We start from the raw sequence: 16,724 nt of genomic DNA on the forward strand, positions 1-16,724 counted from the left end.
AGAGAACTGTCTACTTTGACATGGTTTCTACAGCCTGATGCCCTTCCCCTGCCAACCACTTTACAGAGTGTGTCTCTATAGATTTTCTATAGAATTCATAGCCAGTACTGAGAGTTACAATGTTTTGTATATGAATGTGACCAAAGACAGTAAAATAGGTAATGGGTTGTATATGCACATTTCAGGAGTTCTTGCTCCTTCTTCAGAACCACATCCAATCCATTAAACATCCACAAGCACATTGATTAAACAACCACCAAGTTTAGCTTTGTAATACTTTTGGATAGACCAATTTGTTTCCTGACAACTGGTATGTACATAGCAATAGATGGTGGGGACATTGTATTTTTATTTTGCAACCATGATATACTAAATTCTATAGAATTAATCTGTAGAGATACACTTAAAAATGAAAACAATGCACTGCCAACAAAGTAGGATATAGTATTGACATATAAACCCTTAACCCCTTTGATACTAACCCGGCTGAAACCAGCTCTGGCTCTGAGTACAAATGTCTTGTTTTCATAAATTCTGAATTAAAATCTTCCACCAAATCTTAGTCACAATTTATGTTCATAACACTAGCTTGAAGAAAACTAAGTTATTTTACTAAATTCTTTGTTATATTTAAAATTAATTGAAAGAAACACAGAGCATCTCAACAGAAATACAGTAATGAAAGGGTTAAGGTAGCTGTTAGTATATTGTGGTTATAAAATGAAATATAGTGTCCCCACCAGCAATTAATAAACTTTACAGAGTATACTGGGGTCTTTTTTTGTGTCATCAGTACCAGTGAGATTGTTATGCAGCTCACAATACTAAGATTTCCTTTGCGTGGAACAACAGTGGAAAAAGGGCAGCTTTGTGCTTGGTGATGAGAGGCTGGAGTACGAAGGAAGAAGCCTGAACAGGTTTCTTGCAGTAAAAGAGATACATGGCTGCTCACATTACACAAGAGTGAATGGGAGTAATTGACATAAAGATGGAAGTGATATTATTATTATTATTATTATTATTATTATTATTAGTGATATTATTATTATTATTATTATTATTATTAGAGGTAGACCCAGGAAGACATGGGACAAGGTGGTCAAGCATGACCTTCATACGTTGAGCCTCACAGAGGCTATGATGAAAGACCGAGACCTCTAGAGATATGCTGTGACTTCGAAGACCCAACAAATGAAGTGAATCCATGGCTCACAGGTCGGCCTGCTGTGCAAACCTTGGATCGTAGAGTGACCCACTGTTCTTGAGGAGACCTATTGAGTCAAGTACATTAACACCAACATCAAAATGAAAATCAAATGGAAATTGTAGTTAAGATACCTGTGCTGGTGACACATTAAAAGCACCGTTTGAACGTGACAGCTGCCAGCGCCACCTTGACTGGCATCCGTGTCGGTGACATGTAAAAGCACCAACCGATCATGGCCATTTGCCAGCCTCATCTGGCCTCTGTGCCGGTGACGTGTAAAAAGCATCCACTACACTCTCAGAGTGGTTGGCGTTAGGAAGGGCATCCAGCAGTAGAAACTCTGCCAGATCAAAATTGAAGCCTGGTGCAGCCATCTGGTTGCCAGCCCTCAGTCAAAATCGTTCAACCCATGCTAGCATGGAAAACGGACGTTAAACGATGATGATGATGAATAAGCACCAGGCTTAAACCAAAAAGTACTGGTGTTGATTTATTTGACTCAGAATTCTTTGATAAGGCCACAGTCTATTGAGTGAAACAAGATAAAAACAGATAAAATCAACTTACCTTGATGAGTCTTTCAATAAATTCTCTGTTTTCTACTGATGCCTTGATGCTGTCTGCTAGTTTGACCTTTTCAAACAAATTTTTAAGATTCTGGAGCCTGGTGCAACCTCCTGGCTTCCCAGACCCCAGTTGAACCGTCCAACCCATGCTAGCATGGAAAACGGACGTTATACGATGATGATGATGATGATTCGACTTTGCTTTTCATCCTTTTAGGATTGATAAAATAAGTACCAGTTGAACACTGGGGTCGATATAATCGACTTAGCTCCTCCCACAAACTTGCTGGCCCTGTGCCAAAATTTGAAACCATCGGCATTATCATCATCATCATCATCATCATCATAATCGTCACCACCATCATCCTCATTGTTACTATTCAGTCTATTCGATATAGCAGACAAGGTAAGAGAATTAATTAGCTTTAGCATGAAGAAATGCTCATCAATGCTTTCTGAAAGTATTCCTCTTAACAGCTTCCATACTAATGGTAAGCATGAATGGTTGGTCTGTAATTGCTACCTGTATTACCTTTGCTTTTATCTTTATTATCATTAAGGTGGCGAGCTGGCAGAACCAGGTAAAATGCTTAGGAACCATTTCATCCCTCTTCATGTTCAGTGTTGAAATTCTGTTGAGGTCAACATTGCTTTTCATTATTTCAGGGTTGATAAAATAAAGCACCAGTTGTGTACTGAGGTCAATGTAATTGACTTACCCACTTCCCTGAAATTGTGGCGAAATTTGAAACCATTATTATTATTATTCCTTCTTTCTTCAAATTTTCTTCCGTTTCTCGCCGAGTGTTTTCCGTACACCTAGGGCAGAGAAGCTCATTGTATGCATTCCCAGATTACACACACAAATTCACAGGTAAAATATGTATTTAAAAAATTAATAAATAAATAAATTCATGGATGGATGTTGTTTTCACAGCGATAATGCTCTTCTCAGTACATGAGTCGTTCCAGTTAACACAATTTTTTGCACTTCCTGTAGGGATGGTAAGTCTGGTATCATTTTCAATCACTGGTACTGTAGTCGCCTTGACATGCCACATTTTTTTCAATTTCTATTAGCAAGTCTTTATATTTACTGATCTTGTCAAATTCTTTCGCTGCTATATTGTGATCGCAAGGAATACTCATATCAATTTATCATCATCATCATTATTTTCTGTTTACTTTAAATTAGATTCCTGATAAACTCATGTTTATCTTTGTCATTATCTGTAACCTATGAGCTTAATATGCTTGCATATGTATGTCCAGGGTTAACATAGGTAATTATACTGGCAGTATAATGGATATTTTTATCCCTTAGATGGTTATTCCAACCTTTAACTCTACTAACAATATTATTATTATTATTATTATTATTATTATTATTATTATTATTATTATTATTGTTGTTGTTATTGTTGTTGTTATTCAATAAAGGGTCTGTCACTTAGTGGAGGAGACGAACTAGAAATTCAACAAGAACTTAAAAGTAGATTCACGAAGAATTACAGTCATTTATCAGAAGGACTATATTGTTGCAGTGACACAGAATGTGCATTTTATACCGTTTCAGACAAAGGTGAAGTAACAAACTCAGAAAACCTTTTGCATTGATTTTACTTTAATATTGATTTCTAATATTATTACGGAGATGTACTTGCATAGCAAGTGACCTGATCTGAGATTGTGTGCTGGAACAAAAACAGTTGCAGTGTGGAAGGTGTTTATAAGCCATTTAAAAATACACAAAAACAGTTAGATTCACTTCAACATTTAAATTTAATTTGCCAAAATATTTTCGTCACTTTGAGACCGCGACCTGTTTAGTTTTATGGCATATCGTCAGACCCCAAAACCTGTTGGCCTAAAACCTCTTCAAAATATAGAGGGGAAAAGCTGCACTACAAAGGTAAACAATAGGGGGATTATCTCCCTTTGGCATTGGCTATCGGTTTCCAGCTGTGCTGCCATCTTGCGGTCTCCAAAAAGCAACAGCAGCAGCCCTAGCAGAAACGCCAACATAACCATGGCCAATGACACCTCTAACGGCAATGGCAGCTCCTCCGCCACTCGCGAAGACTGCAATAATAATAGTAATAACAACAACAACGCCTTCTCCATAACCGGCACTGGCAATGGCAATACTGACACCACCACCATCTCCACTATCGCCAACACCAGCAGTCCCGGCTCCAACAACAGCAACAGTGGAGGTGCAATAGCCCAGTGGTTAGGGTAGCGGACTCGCAGTCGTAAGAATGCTGTTTTGACTCCCAGACCGGGCATTATGAGTGTTTATTGAGCAAAAACACCTAAGCTCCACAAGGCTCTGGCGCGGGTGGGGGGAGTTATTGAACCCTGCTGTACTCTTTCACCACAACCCACAACTTTCTCTCACTCTTACTTCCTACTTCTGCCACAAAGCAGAGGAACCAGGGTGTAACCCATTATGGTGTGGTAAACTTTCAGACCCTAAGTCTAGATTGCAAATCCTCTGTACCCCAGGGTTGTTCAGCTCTCCACCCATTAAAAGCCACCGTTTACTGAATGAGGATAATAACATAGCTTTTGTGCCCGTGCAGCCGCCAGTCTATTGCGTGTGGTGGGTGGATCTTCAAGTTGCCACACGCATTCTTAGCAGCTTTGTGTAGGCTGGAATTAGAGATTATTCTTTGTGGCTAATGGCGTGAGTCCTGATTGGAAGAAGAAGAAGACAACAGCAACATCGACAACAGTAGCAGCAACAACGGTAACAACATCAACAGGTACAGCACCAGCAACAAGTGCAGAGGCAATAACATTACCGCTGCTACCACCACCTTCAGCAACACCAGCATGAACAGCAAGAACAGCAACAGCACTCTAGGCAACAGCTGCAGCATTGACAACATCTGCCCACGGAAATACATTGGATGTTCTGGGAATTCTCTCAAGCAAAGCACTGAGATGCAGCCTGGAACTTTGTCTTTGAACAAGTCTCAAAGCAACGAGAATATTTTGGCAAATTAAATTTTAATGTTGAAGTGAATCTAACGGTTTTTGTGTGTTATAAACACCTTCCAAGCTGCAATTAATTTCTAATATTGATTTTAAGATTGGCTTCTAATGTTGATGCAAGACGAATGGTTGCACACCACATCCAATGCTTCTTATGTCCAACTTTTCTCTCAGAGTGCTTACACTCTGTCGTGCATGCACACTGACATTACACATCCAGTGGAGCATACCAGCTTCATTTCTTTCAAGCCTATACATGTCCTCAGAAGTTACGGTCCATGTTTCACTGCCATGTAGCATGGCTGTTCACACTCAGGTTAGGTGCAGGCTTGGCTGTGTGGTAAGAAGCATGCTTCCCAACCACATGGTTCTGAGTTCAGTCCCACTGCATGGCACCTTCTACTATAGCCTCAGGCCAACCACAGCCTCGTGTGTGGATTTGGTAGATGGAAACTGAAAGAAGCCCATCATATATATATATATGTTTATGTGTATGTGTATCTGTGTTTGTCACTCCACCATCGCTTGACAACTGATGTTGGTGTGTTTACATCCCCAAAACTTAATGTTTCGGCAAAAGAGACTGATAGAATAAGTACTAGGCTGACAAAGAATAAGTCCTGGGGGTTCAATTTCTTTGACTAAATGTGGTGCTCCAGCATGGCTACAGTAAAATGACTGAAACAAGTAAAAGGATAAAAGAATATCCCTTTAGAGTTTAAACCAGGGCCACATGAGGACCACATGAGGCCCGAGGGCCACATGAAGCCTGCAGATTTTTATTTTGCAGCCCGCTTGATACTTTCTTGAAATGGGTTTATTTAAAGTAACATTTTAAAATTTCGTTTTTGGATTCTGTTTGCAAGATTCTTTATGTGAGTTCGTGTGTTGAAACATATTCTGTTGTGTCTGGGGAGAGTCATTTTCTTTTTGTGCCTTATAATTTAACACACTCACCGGTAAAAACTATTGAAAAGGTTGCAAGATGCAATGAAAATTTTAGAGAAATAAAGAAGGAAATAAGCGGAAATTTTACTGGTGGGTGTGTTAAATTATAAAGCACTAAAAGAGAATGACTCTCCCCAGACACATTAAAAAAAATTTATGAGAAATTAAAGATTGTACTGAAAATACAAAAGAAAGATACTGCTGTTTTTGCACTGATAATATTTCATGTTGAATCAACGATCATTCATTCATTATTGTAATAACAGCCTGAGAAAGCAAAATGCTTTCAGTTCTGTCATTATACAAGTGGCCCTCAAAAAACTCTCTGTGATTAAAGTGGCCCGCAATGCAATTCAAGTTGGCCTGGCCTGGTTTAAACCAACTAAATCTAGGGTCCAAATATTCTTCCTGTTTTATGTTCAAGTTGGCCAGATCTGGTATCTCACACCTCCCCCACAATGTTATCCTAAAAATAAACAATCACATCATTGAAATCTGAAAGCTATAAGATACTGCATGATAAACTAAAAAAAATATGAATAAACCAGCTTTATATTGGACAGGGTAATCTTAATTCTGAAGAATTAAAGTTGTTGATTTAAAGGAAAACCATTGTTGAAGTTTTTTTTTCTGTTACTTAAAATGATTTTTTATGTAAATAATATGATTTTGAATTTCTAGGTGGAGTTATCTTGATTGCTGGAACTGGTTCAAACTGCCAACTTATCAATTCCGATGGCTCACAACATCGTTGTGGAGGATGGGGTCATTTGATTGGAGATGAAGGATCAGGTAAAGATGACCTCATTAAATTATTGAAACAAATCCCGTTTTCTGACTGAAAGATGCAAAATTTTAATTTTAATGTGTTGGCCTTTTTTGTTTTCATACACAAAGGGGCGTAACTCAATGAACTGATTTTTATATGAACATATGCAAACACACACACACGCGCGCACACACACACACGCACACACACACTTGTTCAAACACTAGCAAAAGATAAATTTAGTCAAATCAATAGTCCTTTTCTTCTTATTTATTCAGCTTACTGGATATCGTTGTTAGCAATAAAAACCATTTATGATCATGAGGATAACTTTGTTCTTTGTCCCTATGACATTTCGTACACCAAGGAGGCCATATTTCGCCATTTCAAGGTAAGTATTTACGTTTAAGTATCCTACCTTAATCCTTTCTCAAACAACTCAGCTCAACCGTCTGTCTGCTTTTCTTGTTTTAGAAGGGAAAAATCTCAAGATATATGTATGGAATGTATCATCATCGTCATCATCTGTTTCTTTACTACCCACAAGGGGCTAAACACAGAGAAGACAAACAAGGACAGACAAACGGATTAAGTCGATTATATCGACCCCAGTGTGTAACTGGTACTTATTTAATCGACTCCGAAAGGCAAAGTTGACCTCGGTGGAATTTGAACTCAGAACGTAGTGGCAGATGAAATACTGCTAAGCATTTCATCCGGTGTGCTAACGATTCTGCCAGCTTGCCGACTTATAATCATCATCATCATCATCACCATCGCCACCACCACCACCATCATCACCGCTACCCCCGCCACCACCACCATTTAATGCCTGTTTCCCCATGCTGTATTGGACGGTCTGACAGGAGCTGGCAAGCCACATGTCCATGCCAACCACCACTGTCTGTTTTGGCACGATTTCTACAGCTGGATGCTCTTCCAAATACCAGCCATTTTAAAAAGAATGTACTCGGTGCTTTTTACATGACATCTGCACCAACGTATGTGTGTATATATAAATATCATCATCATTGTTTAACGTCTGCTTTCCATGCTAGCATGGATTGGATGGTTCAACCGGGGTCTGGGAAGCCAGGAGGCTGCACCAGGCTCCAGTCTGATCTAGCAGTGTTCCTACAGCTGGATGCTCTTCTCAATGCCAACCACTCCGTGAGTGTAGTGGATGCTTTTTACGTGCCACCGGCACAGGGGCCAGAGGAGGCTGGCAAACAGTCACGATCGGTTGGTGCTTTTTACGTGTCACCAGCACAGAACTCAAGCACAGCAGGTCACGTGCCACCGGCACGGAATCCAGTTAAGGCAGTGCTGGCATTGGCCATGTTTGGTTGGTGCTTTTTACGTGCTGCCGGCACAGGTATCGCAACTACAATTTCCATTTGATATTTATTTTGATGTTGATGTACTCGACTCAATAGGTCTCCTCAAGCACAGCAGGTCGCCCTGCAATCCAAGGTACTTTGGATGGGCTGGGGCTATATATGTAATGTTTGTATTTATGTTTCTATATATGTACACACATTTGTTCATCAGAAGGAAGAGGACATCCAATCATCCTGGATGAAGCATGGCTGATGACTAATGCTGTGACTGTTCAAACTGAAGAAGAGTTGTGCACCCAACTTCACTTTCTCATCCTTGATCATCTTCAATCCAATGTGAAAACCAAGTCAAGCCAACTGGGGATGGAGACAAATGCAGTGGACAACCAAGATGTCTTTCATGCTTCCTTTTGTTCTCTGTGCTCCATTATGTGCTGCTGCAGTCACCTTTCTCTCTGTTCCCACACAGTGGAACTGAACCTGGAACTATGTGGTTGGGAAGCAAGCTTCTTACCACACACACACACACCATCATCATCGTCATCGTTAAAGTCCGCTTTCCATGCTAGCATGGGTTGGACGATTTGACTGAGGACTGGCGAACCAGACTCCAATCTGATCTGGCAGAGTTTCTACAGCTGGATGCCCTTCCTAACACCAACCACTCCGAGAGTGTAGTGGGTGCTTTTAAAGTGCCACCTGCATGAGGGCCAGTCTGGCAGTACTGGCAATGGCCACGCTCGGAAATGGTATTTTTTGTGTGCCACCTGCACAGGAATCAGTCCAGCAGCACTGGCAATGACTTCGCCCGAATGTTTTGTTCACGTGCCTCTGGCACAAGTGCCAGTGAGGCGATGCATATGATATATATTTATAAAAATAATGTGGGTGGCCCATTAGAAATTAAAACCTAAAGGCAAATTCATAGACAAAGGTACAAAATAGCATTGACATTGCTAGAAACAAGAGCCAAAAATGACTCAATTAGTCATGTGATATGGGTATGCCTGCCACCTCACTTGGGAGCTATTCTCATTATGGTACAGAGCTTTCTGGCTTCCTCTTTTATCCACTTATTAAGAAAGTGCTTTTTGTGGTTAATTGAGTTGTTTTGACTCTTGTTTCTAGCAATGCTGGAATTATTTTGTACCCTTGTTTATATCATCATCATCATCGTCATCATCGTTTAACGTCCACTTTCCATGCTAGCATGGGTTGGACGATTTTGACTGAGGGCTGGCGAACCAGATGGCTGCACCAGGCTCCAATCTTGATCTGGCAGAGTTTCTACAGCTGGATGCCCTTCCTAACACTAACCACTTCATGAGTGTAGTGGGTGCTTTTTACGTGCCATCGGCACAGGAGCCTGTCAAGGGGCACTGGCAATGACCTCGCTCGAATCTTTTTACACATGCCACTGGCACAGGTGCCAGTAAGGCGACGCTGGTAACAATCATGCTCGAATATATATATATATATTTTATTCTTTTATTTGTTTCAGTCGTTTGACTGTGGCCATGCTGGAGCACTGCCTTTAGTTGAGCAAATTGAACCCTGGACTTATTCTTTGTAAGCCTAGTACTTATTCTATCAGTCTGTTTTGCTAAACTGCTAAGTTACGGGGACTTAAACACACCATCAGTTGTCAAGTGATGTTGGGGGGACAAACACAGATACACAAGCACACACACACACACACACACACACACACACACACACACACACACACACACACACACACACGATGGGCTTCTTTCAGTTTCTGTCTAGCAAATCTACTCGCAAGGTTTTGGCAGGCCTGGGGTTATAGTAGAAGACACTTGCCCAAGTTGCCATGCAGTGGGAATGAACAAGGAACCATGTGGTTGTTAAGCTAGCTACTTACCACACAGCCACTTCTGTGAGAAAGAAGAAGCAAGAAAGCCCTGTACCATAGTGAGACAAACCCCCTAGTGAGGTGGCAGATATACCCATATCACGTAACTGGGTTGTTTTGGCTTTTGTTTATAGCAATGCTGGGGCTAGTTTGTACCCTTGTCAACATCATTAGTTATTTTTTCATATCATTAATTAGTCTTACGAATTCATTATATAATATTGATATTTGATCTCTTTTGATTTAGATCTCTAATAAAGCTCAGCTGTTGGATTATCTTTATCCGAAGTTTGAAAAAGCCAACATAGCCAGGTTATGTCTAGAGATTGTCAAGGGTAAGTATGTTTTGCATAGAATCCATCTGAAACTTTTGTTTTTAACCAGCATCACCTCCTTTTTTAATGTTATCTACACACACAGTGCTTGAGGAGACCTATTGAGTCAAGTACATCAACATCAAAAAATCAAATGGAAATTGTAGTTGTGATACCTGTACTGGTGGCACGTAAAATGCACCGTCCGAATGTGGCTGATGCCAGCGCCACCTTGACTGGCTTCCGTGCTGGTGGCACGTAAAAAGCACCAACCAATCGTGGCCATTGCCAGCATTGCCTGGCCCCTGTGCCGGTGGCACGTAATAAGCACGCACTACACTCACGGAATGGTCGGCATTAGGAAGGGCATCCAGCTGTAGAAACACTGCCAGATCAGACTGGAGCCTGGTGCAGCCTCCTGGCTTCCCAGACCCCGGTCGAACCGTCTAACCCGTGCTAGCATGGAAAACGGACGTTAAACGATGATGATGATGATGATGAATTTTATGTAAGAACCAATTTAATGGTTTTTGAGATGACCCTAAGGCCTCAAAATTTTGAAGAAGGAGTCTGTTTACCCCAGTATTTGACTGGTGCTAATTTTATTGACCCCATAAAGATGAAAGGCAAAGTTGACCTCTGTGGAATGTGAACTCAGAATCTAAAGTCACATGACTAAATATCATCATTAGCATCAGTGTTTTACATCTGCTTTTCCATGATAGCATGTGTCAGATGGTTTCCCTGAAGCAGTGGTTTATGACCAGATGCACTTTCTGTTACCAGTCCTTTAGTAACCTCTTTCAGTACACAAGCACATGTGGTTTACCCATTCGAAAAGCAAGATGCCCATTCTAAAGACAATTAAATACATTTTGTCTACTGATGAAAGTTATTTTACTAATTCCTTCCAAATTCTTTATTATTTTCAAAATGAATTGTAACACATAGGCAATGTTTTTCATTAGTTCTGGGTGGGGCAGGGTCACTGCATGTTTGGGGTCTTACACCATACACCTTCATGTATGTGATCTGATCATAGTGGATGAAGCAGAGGCCGGTGTCCATCAGAAAATGGTTAGAGTGATATGAATTTGTGTTAATAATGTCTTCTTGAATCCCATCACTCCTTAATTGTTTCATTTTTATTTTAATTTAGGAGCAAATGACCATAAAGATGCCCTTTGTTTACATCTTTTCAAAGAATGTGGCAAAATTCTAGCTGCCCATGTCAATGCCATAGGACCGAAGATAAATAAGGTAAATAAATGACTCGTTAGCTAATCTCTTTGATCCTACTCAGGGTCGCCAGATCCAGACTACAAGATTTTCAAAATGATACGATTCTATTCAAATTTTAACCCATATATACCCATAAAAAAATGAAGTCTTAAAATTTCACTGTTTTTAGATTAAACGTCCTGGTAATCTTTCACAATCTAGAAGAGAAGGACAGGATGGAACTGTTAGCTACGGGTGTCGACTACCAACTGAGCCTTTCATAGGCTCAGTCAGATGCTTCCCAGAGAGTTCATGTCCAAACAAGTAGAAGCAGGTGTTGCATTGCGAAAACGCAACCAGGGGTATATGTAGGTTAATTTAGATTAATTGGTATTTTGAAATTTCAATTTTAAAATGTAGCTGTCACTTTAGATATTACATTAATTTAAGTGGTGGGAACATAAACCTGCCAAAGTAATAAAAAAATAAACATATCACCTTTCATTGGGACTTTAGAATTCAAACTGATTGTGCTATTCAGATGAATGGAGCAGGTATTGTAGTGGAAAATCGTGTTGACAAAATGTGTCTGCTCATAGAAATGTCGATCCCAGCAGACTGCAGTCCTTCTCTAAAACGTTTGAGAAGTTAAGTATATATACGGACCTTGAAATAGAGATCTCAGAAGCCTGGTACTAATTTTATTGGTCTCTTTTGCTGAACGGCTAAGTTAAGGGGGCGTGAATACACCAGCACTAATTGTCAAGTGGTGGTGGGAGACAAACACACGTACACGCACGAACGCGTGTGTATACATTGTATACACCTGATTTTCTCCCCTCCATACACACGCAAGAATATATCTGACTCATACACTGTTCACTTCCCAGACACTTGTACATTACTGCATATGCTTTATACGCACTTTCGACAAGTTGTGGTGCACCTGAGCACTGTATATAATAATTTCATTATTATTATTTTTATATATGACAAGCTTCTTTCAGTTTCATTCTAAGGCTTTGGTCGGACCGTGGCTATAGCAGAAGACACTTGTCCAAAGTGCCTCGGAGTGGGACTGAACCCCGGAACTATGTGGTTAGAAAACAAGCTTTTTACCCCAGTGCCACGCCTGCGTCTGATGGAAATATTGAAACAGACATGTATGTGATTTTTACAAGTTATCTCCCCTTCTAATTTCAAACCCATTTCAAAGGAAAGACAATTTTTATAAATCAAGAATTAATACCATATCGAGTACTAGCAGTATCGCCCAGCTTTGCTCGGGTTTGTTTTAACCCTTTAGAATTGGAATTTTTGAAAAGTAAAAATTTTGCATTATAAAGCTTGTTATTCTCTTTAAGTGAACATTTTTCTGGTTGAAATACACCGAAAAATGGCGACACAGCAGTCAAAAATCATAAAAAACAGGTATTTTCATAGAAAAAAAAAGCACCTTTTTGATGTAAATAATTTTTGGTGTTAACATGGTCTGATTTGAATTTTTGAAAAATAAAAATTTTGTATTATGTAGCTTGTTATTCTCTTTAAGGGAACATTTTTCTGGTTGAAATACACCGTAAAATGGTGACAAAGCAGTAAAAAAATCGTAAAAAATAGGGATTTTCATAGAAAAAAAGCACCTTTTTGATGTAAATAATTTTTGGTGTTAACATGGTCCGATTTGAAGAAGAGCAAGCCTTTGAAGGAAGAGCAAGCCTTCTTCTATCAACTTGCGCCGCAGGGTCTCAGAGGAGATGGTGTTAGTTGAAGGCTACCTAACTTGTCATACACAGACAACTTCAGCTTTATATAGAGAGATATTTAGATGAGCATGAAATGAAAATGTGATCAGCCAAAGTAATGTGTCACTGTTTTATTTGATTGGCAAGCTGAAACAACAGCTTGAGAGATGGATTTATTTTGGTGAATTGGGAAGTGGAGCTCCGATCCACTGCACAACGGCTAACATTTTGTTTATATTAACCACCTTCATGGGATACGTAGAAGACGTATTATGAAATTAAATGCATTATATCTTTGGATTTAGGTCTTATCTCCAAGCTTTACCATTATTTTGATGCTGATGTACAATCATTCTGAATCATAGTTGTTTTACTGTCTACTTTTCCATGTTTGTTTTGGTGAGACGAAACTCATTAAGGTAGAATTTCTAAGGCCAGATGCTCTACTTGTCGATCCTCTCTTGTTTCCAAACAAAGAAATATTTCTTCTATGCCTTCGAATATGAACAGGGCAGTGTTTGTGTGTGTGTGTGTGTGTGTATCCATCCATCCATCTATCTATATATATAGTCCAACCCATGCCAGCATGGAAAGCGGACGTTAAATGATGATGATATATAATATGATGATGATGATGTGTCTACCAGATCACTCACAAGGCTTTGGTCAGTCCAAGACTCCCATGCTCTAGCAAAAAGATGCTTGTTCTAGGGGCAGTGCCAGATATGAGAGCCTTCTGCAGGATTGCAGGGAGAAGGGGTGGCAGGTATGGCTTTTCCTAGTTGAGGTTGGCTGTATGGGATTTCCTGCTCAGTCGGCATAGAGGATGCTTACAACAATTGGAATGAGAGGTAAAGCGCGATGGGTTTGCTGTGCGTGGGACGGGAGGGCCAGCTGAAAGAGCCTCTTGCTGGCTTTGGTGTAAGAGAGAAGAGTTTAGCTGGAAGCTAGGAGGAGAAGAGGAGTAGTGACTTGGCCACCTCTGCTGACCTGCCAATGGGAGGGTGTTACGGTTTAGGGTTGAAACACTTGATGAACATTGGATACCATCTGATGACATCAGTTCATCCTGGCCAAGGCTCCATCCACTTTGATGAATGGAAAAAGCATTTCTTTATAGGTGTTATTAACATATAACTTTCTCAATCGGAGACCCCCGTCGGTCACGAATGACCATGGGATTGCACCTAGAAAGTTACCCTCCGAGGTACAAGGCCAGACAAGGCTGTTCATGGGAGGCCAGCAGTCACCCATGCATATCAGCCTCCTCTCTTCAAGCCACCAATGATATCCAAGGGAAAGGCAAAGGCTGATACAGCTTGGCACCAGTGACATCGCAACTCACTTCTACAGCTGAGTTAACTGGAGTAACATGAAATAAAGTGTCTTGCTCAAGAACACAACACACAGCCCTCTCCAGGATTCAAACTCCCAACCTCATGGTCATAAGTTCAACACTCTAACCACTGAACCATGTGCCTTCACTAACTTTCTAGATACACCATGCATTAAAGAAAATGTTATGTTGGATGGAAAATCCTTGCTTTTAATCATTGACTGAAACTGATGAACACCTTCATATCCTCCAAGACCAAATAATGGTCTAGAAACTCTGGTTTCTCCAAGAGCAAATAATGCCATTTCCTTTCTGTTTTAGGATTTACTGAAATGTTCTGATGGCCTACAGATTGTCTGTGTTGGTTCAATATGGAAGAGCTGGAAATTTCTAGAAGAAGGTAAGTTAGCTGACATCAGAAATATTTAATAATATTACAATTACCATTTTAATTTGCATTTCTTCATGTTGGTATTGGCAATGTGGATCTGCTGTAATCAGAAATATCCATTAGAATATCAATATTCACAAATTTGAAGAATTTTAATTTCCAAAGATTATCTAATTTTTCAAAACTAAGTTATATTTTCTAAAAGAATAAAGAAATTAATTTTTCAAGGAAAAATATATATATTCACAAAAAGTAAATATTTGTTTTTCAAAGTTGTAAGCAGAAGTGATTTTGTGTCATACTTCCAAGGCTTTAGTTTTACCATTTTTCTGTTGAAATGCACTCTCTGCCTTTGTTTTAATTTTAATTTTGAAAATAATGAAAAATTTAGTAGAATAACATTGACATTGTCAAGCTGATGTTTGGAGTATAAATTAACATAAATTAACATAAAATTTTGATGGAAGAACGTTTTAATTGAAATGACTTTAAAAGAGGAGGTTTGCCTCATGGAGTTAGGAATGGTATCAGACATGTTGGCATTAAAAGAATTAAACAAAACTATTTTGTCTTGTAATATTAAGTCAACAGATGGCGGCAAGCTGGCAGAATTGTTATTGTTGGGTAGAATGCTTAGCGGCATTTCATTTGTCTTTACGTTCTGAGTTTGAATTCCATGACGTTGACATTGTCTTTCATCCTTTCAGGATTGATAAAATAAGTACCAGTTGACTACTAAGGTTAATGTAATCGACTTACCCCACTTCCAAAATTGCTGGCTTTGTGCCAAAACTTGAAATGAATACTGAATCAACAGCTTGCATTCCAATTTCAAACCCATGTCTATTTAAGTCACAAATATATAAAAAAATACTTTGAAATATTTGGTGTTGGTTTTTCTATTTCTTTTTCAACAGACAAATATAATTAAACTAGCAGTATCGCCCGGCGTTGTTCAGGTTTCCTTTGACCCTTTAGAATTGGAATTTTTGAAAAGTAAAAATTTTGTATTATGTAGCTTGTTATTCTCTTTAAGGAAACATTTTTCTGGTTGAAATACACCGTAAAATGGCGACAAAGTAGTAAAAAAATCGTAATAAATAGGGATTTTCTTAGAAAAAAAGCACCTTTTTGATGTAAATAATTTTTGGTGTTAACATGGTCCGATTTGAATTTTTTCTTCAACGGAAGGAAGAGCAAGCCTTCTTCTATCATACTCTCAATTTTGGTCAACTTGCGCTACAGGGTCTTGGAAGAGATAGTGTTAATTGAAGGCTACAAAACCTGCCATACACAGACAACTTCAGCTTTATATACATAGAAATATTTTTTTTCTATTCGCATAAATTATAATATTAATGAGGAACATTTAACTCTTTGTTGTAGGTTTTGTTGCTGAGCTTCGTTCTGTTCAGTCAAAACAGCAGATTATTTCAAAAGTTTCTATGCTGCAACTCAGAGTAAGTGGAGCAATTGGTGCCACATACCTTGGTGCTAAAACCGTTGGCCATTTATTGCCTCTCGACTATAAAACTAATGCCAATACACTTTCTAACTTTACAATATAAATTTCTTTGTATCAGAGACGTTTATTAAAAAAAATACTGGATGTCGGTTTATTTTTTTTCATTCTAAAGTGTTAATAAAAATTACGTGGAAATATATAAAAACAGATGTTGTGTTTTACTTGTTTCAGTCATGAGACTCTGGCCATGCTGGTGCATCACCTTCAAGAATTCTTAGTTGAATGAGTGGTACTTATTCTATTTGTGAAACTGCCAGTTGTCAGGCGGTGGTGGGAGAGAACCAAAGATTATATATATATATATACATATACATATATATATATATATATATATATATATATCTACACATGCACACATGAACACGTCAAGGTCACCAGCCCTCTTCCACACGCACATACATACTCTCTTATACACACGCACGTGCACCTTCATTTTGGGATCACCACTAATTTATTATCTCCCCTTCTTCCTAGCCCACCTGTGTG

General features: G+C 39.2%; 1 protein-coding gene and 1 long non-coding RNA gene across 3 annotated transcripts in view; one reads left to right on the forward strand and one right to left on the reverse strand.

Moving 5' to 3' along the window:
* Positions 1 to 1,863, reverse strand: part of LOC118765908 — a 24,684-nt gene extending 22,821 nt beyond the window's left edge. The window contains exon 1 of the long non-coding RNA XR_005001824.1: positions 1,771 to 1,863. This is a non-coding gene — a long non-coding RNA (uncharacterized LOC118765908). The remainder of the gene's footprint in view (positions 1 to 1,770) is intronic.
* LOC115219064 (N-acetyl-D-glucosamine kinase) overlaps positions 1 to 16,382 on the forward strand; it is a 21,877-nt gene extending 5,495 nt beyond the window's left edge. Inside the window, exons 4-10 of one of the 2 annotated variants that reach the window (XM_029789125.2) lie at positions 3,214 to 3,355; positions 6,403 to 6,513; positions 6,769 to 6,881; positions 9,954 to 10,041; positions 11,180 to 11,280; positions 14,644 to 14,722; positions 16,100 to 16,382. In XM_029789125.2, the coding sequence (XP_029644985.1) occupies positions 3,214 to 3,355; positions 6,403 to 6,513; positions 6,769 to 6,881; positions 9,954 to 10,041; positions 11,180 to 11,280; positions 14,644 to 14,722; positions 16,100 to 16,281 (816 nt within the window). In that variant the 3' untranslated portion in view covers positions 16,282 to 16,382. Of the gene's footprint in view, positions 1 to 3,213; positions 3,356 to 6,402; positions 6,514 to 6,768; positions 6,882 to 9,953; positions 10,114 to 10,508; positions 10,688 to 11,179; positions 11,281 to 14,643; positions 14,723 to 16,099 lie in introns of those variants that run through there. The other variant, XM_036508722.1, reaches the window with a different exon arrangement.
* Positions 16,383 to 16,724: the final 342 nt, after the last annotated feature.

Source organism: Octopus sinensis, linkage group LG14 (genome assembly GCF_006345805.1).
Source record: "Octopus sinensis linkage group LG14, ASM634580v1, whole genome shotgun sequence".
Classification (NCBI taxonomy): Eukaryota; Metazoa; Mollusca; class Cephalopoda; order Octopoda; family Octopodidae; genus Octopus; species Octopus sinensis.